We start from the raw sequence: 13,681 nt of genomic DNA, 5'->3' as shown, positions 1-13,681 counted from the left end.
AAGTATTGTGTGGTGAACCCTTGAGATAGTAAATATGCTATTTCCATGTGACCATGTTAAAGCATTTCAGCTTTAACCTAACCTGATGTTTTCAGAGCTGTGAACCAGAAAACAAACTTACCTGATGCTTTAATCCTTTAAAAGGAGGGATTAAATAAGGAGCCCTGTAAAACACTTTATCGCTGTACCTCGGAGCCCGAGGATTCCATCTTAAATTAACAGTGTTTTTAAATTAAACACAGATTGACTTTTGTCTAGACATGATTTAAACTAACCTGCTACTCTTCTGAAACATTGAAACACCATTTGCCAAGAGTACAGAACTTCTAGCTGCCTGTCTGTCAACAGGGCAGCTTTCAGTCTACAGGCCCTGGATGTGGGTCGGCTCCTCTTCCTCTGCTGCTAACGGTAAATTCTTGGCAGCTGAACATTCCCTTTGGTTTATTACCTGAAGACCTATCCTGCTTTGGATGTTACTATGGAGACCACACAAAACAAAAAAATAGAGGTCCAAGCTGTGTCAGCTCATTTTCCACACCTACTTATCTTAACTACGTTCCTGGAGTGAAGTAGTATTGGTGCAACCTAAGGCTAGGCAAACAGTGCTGCGTAAGGAAAGAGGAAAAATGTCAGTCCTTGTGTTCACACTTACTGTCAAGGATTGTTTTTAACTTTAAAATAAATCCAGTTATGTTTTCTTACAGAGTTTTTAATTCACCTTCGCTTGTATTTTGGTTGTATCCATTTATGTTTATCCTACCGTTCTTTTTAACTGCAAATGAAATGAACAGAAGCTGAAAAACCATTTATTTGACATTTTAGCTCAGGATAAAATTCCTATATGGAGCTTAATCCAACGAAAGATATATACAGAAATGAAATATTTAAAATATCTTTCTGAAGATCCTTCACTTCTTGCTGTGCTTCTCTGATTCTGTTAGTCAAATGTGGTGTGACATCACATGGATGTAATAAGTGTGAGACTCCCATTGCCTGTCCATTTGTGGGAGGACTTAAAATCACCAAACAACCAACAAAGAGCACTGTCAGTCGGAAGAGAAAGACATTGACTCGTCTGCAACGACTAAGTGGTAAGTGTTATCCTCAAAGTTGATAGATCAATATTTTATGCATGTCATAGTAAGATCAGGAAGTTGTACCAGGTCCTGTGCCCAGTGTTTTGGGTTGTTCAAATCTGAATTCAGAGATGGTCGAAAACGTCAGATTGTCAGTTTTCCAGCAGCTAAGACTTTTCAGCTCATTGGTGTTTATCCTTATGTGTAGTAACAAGTAAGACAGCAAAGCACAAGCTGATCAAGTGATCAGCTTTTGACATTCAGGAAGGTTGAAACAGGATAATACAACAGTTGTTAACAGGGTTAGGCCTTAGGGGAAAGGGTTCACCACACTATTTGACGGAGGAGGTTGAAGAAAATAAATGAATGTAAATTCTTTCTGAGGTCTTCGATGGATTTAACCTGACTTCACATGATCTGAAGGGGGAGAAGAGGCAGTTCTTTATCTGATCTTGTTACCACCTCCTCACGCAAATCTGCTCTCTCTCAGTAACACAACATGAAAAACAACTCATTGGAGTCTTTTCACACAACTATGCCTCCAGTGTAGAGCGATAAATTAACTCTTAGCCATGTGTCTGGCCTGTGCGCAGGCCTGTCAGATGATAAGACAACAGCAGTCATATGTTGCCGCGCAGACAGGAAGCAGACTCATGGTCCAAATTATTGTTCATTGTGCCTCGCCATGTTGTCTGCTTACAGCAGCAGTTTAGTGGGTGAGAACAATTAAACAATCATGCAAACATTTGTCTCTGACACGTTTTTGGTTTTGCCATCATCATGCTCTATTTTCTTGTCAATAGTTGTTACCTCCTGACCTCCTTGTACCGCAGCTGCTGATACTCTAATATTTTCTGACCACTAATAAGCATCCGAACTATTGTTGCAGTCAATAGAAAAGGGTAAGGTCCCTGAGGAAAGATGAACTGATAAAGAACCAAAGTTAGATGTATATGGTGCAGGGCTTTGTTGTTTTTTTAATTAAATCATTTTAATCAGTAAATTGATTAAATTTGCTAATATCATGTTATTTTAAACATATGAGAACTCAAAAAGGCTCAAAGTATAATTATCACATAAAACTTTGACAGTTGGGTAAGAACAGATGCTTTTGATCAGCTTTAATGGAAACAAAATCCCAGCCAACCCAAACATTATCTAAAATTTTAACGTTATGTAAAGTCATAGCAAACATCATTATTAAAATAAAACATCATTATTTTATCATCTTTACATACAGACTTGTAACATTTCACCATTTGTCACTGCAATTTATTTTTACAGACAGTATCTTTATTTTAATATTGGTCATATCTGGGTTAACATTTGCTATTTATAATGGTATTTACATTGTGGCTCACCTTTTTTTGTTGTCTTAAGTCTAAATGCTAAACTCAATACTTCATCTATATTATAAATACTATCAAACTCATCAGTCGCTTCTAAAGCACTTTAAATATTGTGAATTGTTAGAAAGGCCATGTACAAATAAAGCAATGCTTATGAAAACAAGTTGGTCAACGTTAGTGCTCCTGCTGTTCCTGTTAGTTGTGAAATTAATATCCCATAATTGTTGATCAAAGATTTTACTCATTATTCCCGTAACTCTCAGGATGAAGCTTCATGTTCTAAATTTGAATGAGTGAAAGTTCAGCTCTGTTTACACTGTAACCTGCAGAATCCATCATAAGTCCTAAACAAAGGATTCAAATTCACAAGTGAAATGAAAAATCTTGTGACTAATTTGATGAGTAACTGTGGACATTGTAATTGCATGAATAACCCAACAGAGCGTATACTATGGCAGTTAAAGTCACAAGATACTCCAGTTCACCTCTTCCATGAAAATAGATCCTGTGTGACAATGAGTTGTTTTCTACATTTATTATAGTCTCTTCCCAAGACTTGCACTCTTTTTAATGTCTGAACAGTATCTCAAACTTTGGCTGCTTTTCGTCTCTAACAGAAACCACACGAGGGTCAGTAACATAACAGATGTAGATTTTGTAGAACAGAGCAGATCAATCATCATCATTTGCCAAGCAAAACAACAACAACAACAAAACCGACAATGACTTTCCATTTCTTTTTAAATCCTGATTGATTGTGAGCTTAACCTTGTCTTCCTCCACAGAACAGTATGGGGCAGAACCAGGACAAACTTGAGGGGGGAGAACAGGCTCTCAGTGAAGGATCAGAGATGGGGCCGAGCACCGACTCTGGAGGTGCAGGCGGTCACACAGGTGACATCATGGAGGAAGCAAGCTGTGGTGAAGAGGAGGTGGGTAACACTGGGGAAATTTCAGGCGAGCCAGACGCTCAAGATCTGGATGAGAGCCCTGGTCAGAAGCCAACAACACCTTCTAGCGGGAAGCCCATTAGTTTGTGGGTGAGGACTTCTGCTGCAAAGGAGGTGAGACAGGGAGGGGCTGCAAGAAAGGAGGGAGGAGGAACAGGGCAAGGAGGCAGGACTGCTCTACTGGTTCCACAGGAGAAAGACGAAAACCAAAAGACTGGTATGAGGGTTAAGGAAATATCCATAGCACACACGCTGTTCAATCATACCAAGAGAGAGGAGAAGAAGACTGAGGAGGAGCTTGATATATCATCAAAGACCAGGATGGAGGGAACTGTCCCACATGAGGAGATCCAAGACAACAACTTAGCTGGATTTTCACATGAAAATAATGATCCAACTTTTACCTCCGAGGATGCAAACTTGCTGGAAAATACTGAAGATGACCCTGCAATGGCAAAGATGATCAGACGTGAAGCCTGTGCTAGAAGTGAGTTTTTACAGCCTGTTCAAGAAGACCAGAATGACATCATCATGGCTGACGCTGTGGATGGAGATACGAAACTCTGTGCAGGAACAGTGGGACGTTTGATGGAGAGGAAGGGGCCGCCTACAGCTCAACCCCAACATCCTTTGAAAAACAGACTGCAGAAAGAGTCTTTATCAGACATGAGTGATACGGCCCGCTGTAGACCACCAAAAGAAAGAACAGAGAGTCATTCAGAAAAGGAAACACTGATGTCTGAGTTGAAGCAAGTTTCCAATGACAACTCTTCTACAAAACCAAAGGTCACTGATACTGATGATTACAACACATCAGTCAGCTTTTATCAACAAAGGGACACACCTGAAACAACCATAAATCAAGAGGTAGACTCAAACTCAGAATCAAATCTGCCCTCACCCTTTGAACCTACATCTATTTTGGAGAAGCTACTAAAGAGAAACAAGAAGCAAGTTAATCCAGAAATGAAAGAGGCTGACATGTGTGTAAAGGACAGTACAGATGCTGCTGCTAGCAGAGTCGTTGATAATGCAGCAACAGAGCTTTTCATTGATAAAATTGATCAAAGGGATGAAAATACACCATCAGTATGGGATATGAAGGGGTGGAAAGAGAAACCTCGCAAAGACAACCTCGGAGCCAAAGATCATCACAATAAGGACTCTCATGAGAAAAAGTCAGATAATGTTGACACGTCAGATACACCGGATTTACAGGTTGGAATGACTGGACATGATTTGTATGAGAACTCAATCCCAAACTCCCATTATTCCAAATCCAACTGGCAGCGTTCAAATAACAAGAGCTTGATAGGTGATTTGGTCATGGAGGAAACAGAGATAAATTCAGATGTCATCTCATCAACTATGTCAGATCAAAGAATGTCATGTCAGGTGAGTGGCGGGATGGTTCATTCCTCAGTGTCTGATGCAAAGACTCCTCCCACAACAAATGATGCACAAACTGCAGACCCGTGTCATTTACTTGCTGCTGGGGGCAGAGATACAATTACTTTAAGATTACCTCTGCAGAAAAACAGCAACAATGAGACCAAAGAAGACTTAAAATCAACTAGCTCTGAAGGTTCAGATGATCAATGTTTGAAGATAAGTCAGGTCAAGGACTCCACCGGGAATCCCTCTGTGCCATTGTTAGGTACTGGCTCAATTTTGGCTAATGACAGCACTATTATCTCAGAGGAATATCCCCAAGTCACAGCAGACATGAAGCAGGATCCTAATATGGCACTTCAAACAGAAAACATGAGGCCTGGCCAACCTGATCAGAAACTTGGTACAGAGAACGATGACAGTGTGCCAGAGCGAGATCAGTCACAAAACATTCCCAAGTCCAGGCCTGTCTCAGAACTCATAAAGGAAACTATTCAACTGCATGAAAAACTACAGCACCACGACTGGCCAAGGCCAGCTGAAGTCAAGTCTGATGAGATGGGCCAGTCTATCAAGGTAGCACAGATGAAGGCGGCTTTTGATGCGGCTCAGAAATCCCCAGACCGGACAATAGAGAGGAAACAATCTGTGAGAAGAGGTGAGGAAGAAATCTAGCTTATTACTATGGATGTAATGTAATGAGTGAAATGAATGGAAACCGTGTTAAGTGGTTTGTTTGTCAATTAGTAAGTCATCTGTTCTTCATAAACAATAACAATTGTTTTCCTGGTACATGAAGAGGAATATCTGGGATGCAAGAGCATTGTATCATTGTATCAGCCTTCATTATAACCTACAGATTTCAAGACTAAAGAAGAGTGTAGAAGAAAACAATTTGGCCAATTGAATGTCAAATGTCTGCAACACCCTGAATGTCAAACAACGCCATCTTGTGGTGCTGTAACACATTTTTGGTACATTATGTTCCCTAAATACTGTATTTTAATTTCTTAAAAACGATACCTAGAAATGTAACATCATTTGAATGAGTTGCCATGTTTTGACAAATAACACAAAGAACCATTTAGCCTCTCACATACGGATATGTATCCTTATATTTACGCTAAATCCACAAACGCTCCCAGTTGCGCATATTTGCACATGCAGAAACACTCTTTATTTTATTTATTTTATTTTCATTTTCATCAATGCCTTGCTCTGATTTTTAATCGTATTTTAAAGGCGCTACTTGCAATTATAACAATTGCTGACAATTTAGGTAGTCGAATTAGGTAGTGATTTTTTAAAATTGTTTTTAAAAATTCCATCAATCGATACATACATATTACTTTGGAAAATAAAACCCCGTTCCTATTCTGTTTTTCTTAAGTAATAGAGACATGATAAGAAATGGAGAGTAGAAAAAATTGAGATAACAAGGCTAAAGATGCTACCACAACAGTACCACATGAGTTTTAAATGTCTTGAAACAACCGTAAAAACGATGATTTTCTTTGCCTGGGATTTCAAAACAAGGCAACGTGAATTTGGTTCCCGGAATTTTCGTAAGGCTGCCCTGAATGGTTATCTTAGCTGTACGTCAAAGACCGGTAAGCCTATCAAAGTTCGCCAAGATTAAGTAGGCGGGACATAACTCCAGAGTGTGGAAAGAGCTCGCGGAGCTGGTGGTGTAGGCACAGCAGTGGCTCCGGCAGAGGGAGGAATCAATTAGGTAACGCGTAAGGCTGTGTAACATCATTCAGCTCTCGGGAATACTTAAATTGCACCACTGAAGGTAGGTTTTCGATTATTTAGATCGTTTGTGACAGCTAAAGCTCTTTTGTGCTCTTCGTTTAGTTGAATTATTACTCATTTGTCCGGCTCTAGTCTCCCAGACAGGAAAGTGCACGCGCTAGCTTAGATGAATCTGTAGAACGTCAACTGTCTTTTAAGCTAGCACTAGCCTCCAGATACCGTTACCGTGACATTGGTTAAAGTTTCGAGTCTGTATCAAGAGAAACTGTTATTTCCAAGCAAGGAAATGTGTTTGTACCCTCTGATCTTGGATGGGTAATTCACGATGCGAAAGGTGCTGTTTTAACGTTACGTTGCCTAACGGGGTGGGGTAGCTAATGTTACTGATAGTGCTCGGGTAAAACTTATCTCGACACGATAGCTCCACATACACGGAGGTGCACAAGCACAACCGCGCCCTGGGAGTGTGATATCCTGATTGTTAGTGTTTTCTCAACAAAAGGCTCCCTGCGGAATAAATGTCTAAGAAATGGATGTTTCCATTATCCAAAACAAATATGTTCTTGTCAAATATATTTCTTTCATTTGAAATGCGGAACATTCATGTAAATGTCAGGTTGTGATTTGACCCATTACTGCACTGTGATTTGACCCATTACTGCACATGTATGGGAGATACATACATCGACAGCTTTAAGGCTATGGCAGCTTTCTGCTAACAACTATGAATGTTACCTGAACTCAGAGTAACTGTTCCTCCACACAGCACGTGGAGAATCTTCGGTATTAAAAAGAGCAGAATCAATGCAGATGACCGCCTCACCCTTCTCATGGGGTTATACAGTCATGTAGGACTGTACAAGTACTGTAGTATCTCGTTTCTGCCCCTGACTGCATTGCTGAGCACGCTGTTTTTGTCGGTGTCCTGTTTTTAAAAAAATTATACTCATTTACCACTAAGTAGATATTTAGTTCACTTATACTCTAATTAAATCAGATGCAGTCTGTGACATTAAGTAAAATATTACCTGATTGCTCTGATCTCTCGAATATTGAGTTGAAGAGTTTTATTACTGTAATACAAAGAGAAAATACTCAAATGGCAGTGGTGTCACAATAATATTAATCAATAAAGAAAACATTTCAAATTAAGAAATGTTTGCCAGAGTCAGTAGGTGTTTTGGGGATGAGTGCGATGGTGATGTGATATTTCCTTATTTCCTTCCCTATAGGGATGGACTTTTTTTTCTTTCAAATATTTAAATATGCACAGCTATTTTGTCATGAAAAATGTTGTCTTTGTTTTTATTCTTTCTGGTAAGAGTAGTACTACTGTCATAAGGTGGCAGTTCTATACCAAAGGGTGTTTGATAACTATTATCAAAAACAGGAGAAGTTAGTACTATATTACCAGTCATTGGTAAAATTTGGGAGGCATTGAACCTCCATCGATAATATATTACAGATAATATATTAGTTTTTAAACTTAAAGTAACAAAGGAGTGGGGGTCTGTACTATCCATCTTGATTTCTTAGGTCAGAGTTTACATTTCAGATGGACTCCTTCAAAGTTCAGTTCACAACAATTAATATGAATGAGATTACTTTAAAGTTCAGTCCCAAAACTTAGTCAGGATCATGGTGGCGGCAGTGGTAGAGTGGGTCGTTCAATGTTCCCAAGATCGGTGGTTCGATTCCCACTCATGCCCAGACACCTCGGAGTGTGAGCTGACAATGGGAAATGGGAGCTCACCTCTGGAGCACTGCCGAGGCGCCCTTGAGCAAGGCACCACTGCATGTCCACAGGCCCCCTTGTGTGTGTGTGTGTGTGTGTGCTACAGGGGTCTGTACACATAATATGTATGCATGCGCTGGATTGAAGAATTACTACTAGAGTGTGCTCTTAATTTCTCTTAGGGGATCAGACCTGTACACAAACTAAAAAAAACTGTTCCCAAAAAATGGAAATCCCAGCATCCAGTTAATGTTAAGCTGTAAAAGTAAAAACAAATACAGATATCTCATTCGAGGTATGTGACCTTGATAGGCCTAAGGTGTTGTACAACGGAACATGAGCGTTAGTTCTTACAAAGCACTGTTTGCCCCCAAGTGAAGGTTCATCCCTCGGAGTCCCATTCCCTAGTTGCAAATCGGTGTGTTCATAAAAAAACACGAGCGCATTCAATTAATGCAATCATGCACAACACTGGTCTTGGGAAAATGGCCCAACAGCGGCTGGAAAAAACCTGACGTGGAAACGGGCCTAGAGATGCTGGTGCTCACTGACTTGTGGTCTGGTCTGTCATGTGTTCCTCCACCTGAACACATTAAGCCTGGCACTGTTTTAATGATGTTTGTTATCTGATAACTTTTTCTTTAAAATGACATTAATATTGTTCAGGTCTGATTATATATATATATATATATATATCTCAGATCTGGACAATGTGTTGTCTACTTTGTAACTGGTCTTCTGGTGAGTAACTATTCTTGCTCAATTTAAATTTTGATTTGTTGGTGAACCTATGCAAAATGAATAGCATAATTCTGATATGGAGTCTTGAACTAGGTTCTTCAGTTTATACATGTAATCAGCTTTTGAGTTTTCCTTGCTAAGACTCATTGTGGGATACTGAGCGAGTGAAGACTGTCAGCGACCCCAAGGTCAGCAGTCAGTGATGTTGCAGCTGTGTTTGGGCCTGTTAACCATTCCAGATGCATCACTCTCTTCTCGTAGTACTGCAGTACACAGTCTTTAGAAGTGCATAGTCTCCCTTCCTAACATTGGGCTGAGAGAGGAAGTGAGTCAGGAAACAGAAGGAAATTCTGCTTCCTGACATGAGATTTGAGGGAGTGCTGGTTTCTGTTGGCTACAGCCAAGTGTGCTGATGTGGGCTGTGGTTAGGTTTGATTGCATTTTTAAACTTGAAATGATTTAATCATTTGAATTGGTTTCAAGAAGGTTATTAAGATGTACCTTTTTATTTATATAATGTATTCAACACAACCATTAACCTTATTTTATTGATGTGGAAGCTCACTTTGTATAAAGGAATATGGAATATACACATTGGTCTGTATTTATCCTTTATTTGTGATGGATTAAAACAAAGCTGAAAACACACATCTTACAATATTTAAGATGAGAGCAGTTCTGGATTCTTCATTTTATCCAAATAAAATGGGTTTTTCAACATCGCATTGTCCATCCTAGTTTCATGGAAGACCATCCTGTAGTTTTAATGTCATGCTAATGGATGCTGATGCCCCTGCAGAGGCAAATATTTAGACCCCCTCCACATGGTGCCCGAACTTTTTGAAAACGCAACTTTTTTCACCACGCTTCGAAAACGATTCGCATCCACACGACAGCGTTTTCAAAAAGATCTCCATCCACATGTAAACGCATCAGTGCGTTGATCAACACGTGTATCAGCAGAACAACTCGGAGGACCGGGACGTTCGGAAATTCCCGTTGTTCCTCCTGGAGGACGACCTCCATCACAGAGTTCTCCCACCAACAGACAGCGCATCCTGGTCCGACCCAGAACTGGCGTTGGCGTCTTTGGCGAGGAACGTGAATGAATGAATTAAATACAAATATTAAAATTTATGATACATAAATAAAGAAACAGACAAACAAATATTTAAGTGCAAAGCATGTTTATCGACGCGTCTTCGACGTGGAGCTGTTATACATCATAAATTAGCCGGTTTTAAGGCGCAAACGCAACAAAAAAGTTGTTTTCAAAATGTTCCGGCATCATGTGGACAGGGCCTTAGTCAACAGTCAGGCCACTGCACCAAGGCTGAACTCAAAGAATGCATTCTTCGAACATGTCTGTCATGCCTCAGTTTGTGTCCAATCATGTCTGTGCAAGATGATCCCAGACCACACTCTGTTGGAAAGCTCGGCTCATCAGCGTTGGATTTTGTTTGTTTAATAAGCCACAATGAGTGTTAAATGTTAGTTGCCACAACTTGTTGCTTTACATGTTTTTTTTTTTGCATATGTATTAATCTGTGTGATTTATTCTCATATCTGCTATCATGTTAAAAATAGAATAAAGCTTTTAGCTTGAAATCGTAGATGGTCTCACTCCTGCACTAGCCAGTCCAGAAGATACATACAGACTAATGATATGTCTTCCTTTGGTCCTTCCCAGTGGTTTTTGCATTGCCCATTGAGGGGGTTCAGGAAGGCTAAGATACGTGTTATATACTCTCAAGCAGTAGTATTTAGCAGTTGATTTAAAAAGATTTAATGGTAGACAGAGTTTCTGCATTTGTTTCATTGTGTTACAATTCTGGTATTAGAATATGAAATAAGGAAACAAAATAAGGTTGCAAAATACGAACTTGGGCAGTGATTTACGTTGACCTTGCTTTGCTCTTTATAAATACACACACACACACACACACACACACACACACACACACACACAGACAGGAGTAAAAACTAGAGCTTTTCATGTTGTAATTATCTAGGATTTGCAAGTAGTCTGTTTTAAATCTTGACTTTAAGTAGGATAAGAAGTTTAAGATTTTAATGTCTGCTAAGTCTCAAAGCACAGAAACTGATAGATTTGGAAAGAGGTTGGTGCTGGAGAACTAAACAAAAACATTTTCAGACACATTTCTGTTTTTTTGTGTCAAGCTGAGACTTTAGTTTCCCCCGTTTTTCCCGGACATTGGAAAAACTTTATTTTACATCTGGTGTTGACATCTTTATTCATACAACACAGGCTGCTGATACACAAACCGTAGCCCGTTCCTACTTTAGGGAATTTATTAGACTTAATAATTGTCTCTTACTTTGTGTCATCCAGCTCTTGGTTGGAAGTTGCATCACATTGCCCATGTGTCTATAAATGTCATTTCTTTCCGGAAGTGTTAAAGTATACAATAGCATTAGTTTAAATACCAGTGTATAATGTGTTGTAGGGTTGCAGAGGTTCCCAGTTTCATGGTTCACTGTGTTATAAAACTGCAGAGAAGCAATCATCTGTTGTACTAAACAGACACAGGTGTTTCTCCTTCTCCTTCCTCTTTCTACTGCTCCCATAAAATCTTTGCATATAGGCATTTTTATGCCAAATTTCATCAGTTGGATTTGTGTCAGTAGTCATGATAGTGAAGGTACAATAATGTTCTAAAGTTAAAAAATCACAACAAATCACCAGTGGGTTTTAGGACTTGGAAACTTTTACCAAAATGTCTGCCAAATTTAGCAGATAATTTATCAGACAGGAATCATTGGTATGTAGTGCATTTTTCCCCTTAAAATGTTTTTAGATTTATTAATATAATATTTTCCCATAATTTTTGCTTGATCAATAGCAAACCATATAGGTTTACTGTGAACAATGCTGTAAACGATTCTGGTAAAATAAACCTCCGTTCTTTTGGGTGGTTGATGATTTAGGATAAGGACTTTTGAATTGCGTCACAAAAACTGAATTTTTTTACCATTTCATTTTGTTTTCATTCTCATTATGTGAACAATAGTAGTTCAGTTGGAAAGTTTGCATATTACAAGATCTGTTTCTCATGTGTGAAGCAATCAGGCTTTGGGAAAATCAATTTCAGACATGTTGAGAGTTGATCAAAGATGCCACATACCTGAGCAGGCTGGGCCCGGGAAGCAGAATAGCAGACCTGCGTGTCTCTTACTTGCTCTTTCTTTTCAACAGAGCTTGCATTTGTTTGTGATTGTGTTTCACACCCATACACTTACCTCTTACTAGTTACCACACGGGTACTCTTTTCTTTATTGACATATTTTTTGTCATACTTTTCGGCCAGGTTGTTACACAGTGGAATCCCAGAGCCACCACTTTGAGGGATGGGGGGGTTAATCAAATGGGTCAAGTCTTTACTTCATCAGTTGCCTGGATGCCACCTTCTAATAGTTAGACAACTGAAAGTGAACATGGTGAGTAACTAGTGGCAGAGTTTATGTGCTCAAGACTCATGTAAAATAACAATCCTCCTTCCTCCTCTTAAAGACGACACCCAACGTGCTGGTGCTCAACATCTATAATTGTAAATACAACCAAACTTGTTACTCATAGGATTTAGGATGTGGCACAAAGAGAAAAATTAAGATTTTGTTGCTGTTGTTCAATAAGCATACATTGTAATAATTGGTGTGGAAAGAATTAATACAGCATTACAGTTACACTCTTTTGCTTCTGAAAGTATTTACCAAAGTTGATATATCCGCTGCTGTTATAATCTGATTTCAGGAAACTGGTAAAAAATGGTGTCTGCACTTTTGTGTTTGCCCTTTTTGTTGTCCGAAGAGAATTGTAGTTGGGAATTGCAGCGGTTATATATTTTGTGGTGAAACATTTGATGGTTATACCATGAACATTTGCTTATGGCCAGTTCCTGAAAAACATGAACCCAGGAGCCCCATCACTCCCGGACTGTCTGTCAGACAGGACAGTCAGATAAAGTGGACACAATGTGACCCCTCCCCAAAAGGTGGATCCCTGTAGGATCATTTCATGTTGTCAGACACTTAATATTATTAACTTATAAGTGGCAAAATATATTTAGGCCTCTTTTTTTTCTGAAGTTTTTCTTCAGGTTTTCTCTTAAAATTTTCATAAAATACATTGTTGAAATCATTTCCTGTATCCACTGTAGTGTTATTTACATAGTTTTGTTCCAAGAGTTTACTTAAGTTGGAATTTTTATTCATAAATTTCATTACATTTTTAAACATCCGTTTTCTGTTCTTTCCACACTCATCTGTTTAATTTCCTTACAAAAGGAGGGTTTTTTTAATCATACTTCAATAGTTTCATAACTTTTCTATACTAAACAATTGTTCATTCCTTTCCAATAAAATGATTATTGTAGCGATAATACAGATAGTACTTAAAACTTACAATAAAATTTAGTGGTGCATACCATTTCAACCATAATGTATTGCATTCCAGCAAAAACTTAAATTGAGCAAAGACTGCATGGTCACTTGGGGTTGGAGAGAATTGGGGGTGGGGGGACAATACCTTATCTCATTGTTGCAAAAAGCACTGGAATGCAGTTGAAATCTGATCACAATGGTGGTCCGTGGCCTTGGTTACAGGAAGGGGATTTAGTTGGTGTTTCATGCAGTCTCGGTGACAAAAGCCAAAAGCAACCAGTG

The 13,681-nt window shown here is 39.1% G+C and overlaps 1 protein-coding gene across 1 annotated transcript in view; it reads left to right on the top strand.

Moving 5' to 3' along the window:
• Positions 1-1,022: 1,022 nt before the first annotated feature.
• The window catches only part of LOC137592384 (uncharacterized), a 35,847-nt gene continuing 23,188 nt past the window's right edge, over positions 1,023-13,681 (top strand). The window contains exons 1-2 of the mRNA XM_068310527.1: positions 1,023-1,091; positions 3,211-5,425. Of these exons, the coding sequence (XP_068166628.1) occupies positions 3,217-5,425 (2,209 nt within the window). The 5' untranslated portion in view covers positions 1,023-1,091; positions 3,211-3,216. The remainder of the gene's footprint in view (positions 1,092-3,210; positions 5,426-13,681) is intronic.

This window comes from Antennarius striatus, chromosome 3 (genome assembly GCF_040054535.1).
Source record: "Antennarius striatus isolate MH-2024 chromosome 3, ASM4005453v1, whole genome shotgun sequence".
NCBI lineage: Eukaryota > Metazoa > Chordata > Actinopteri > Lophiiformes > Antennariidae > Antennarius > Antennarius striatus.
The sequence above is the reverse complement of the archived record's forward strand: the minus strand, read 5'-3'. Positions and strand labels throughout refer to the sequence as shown.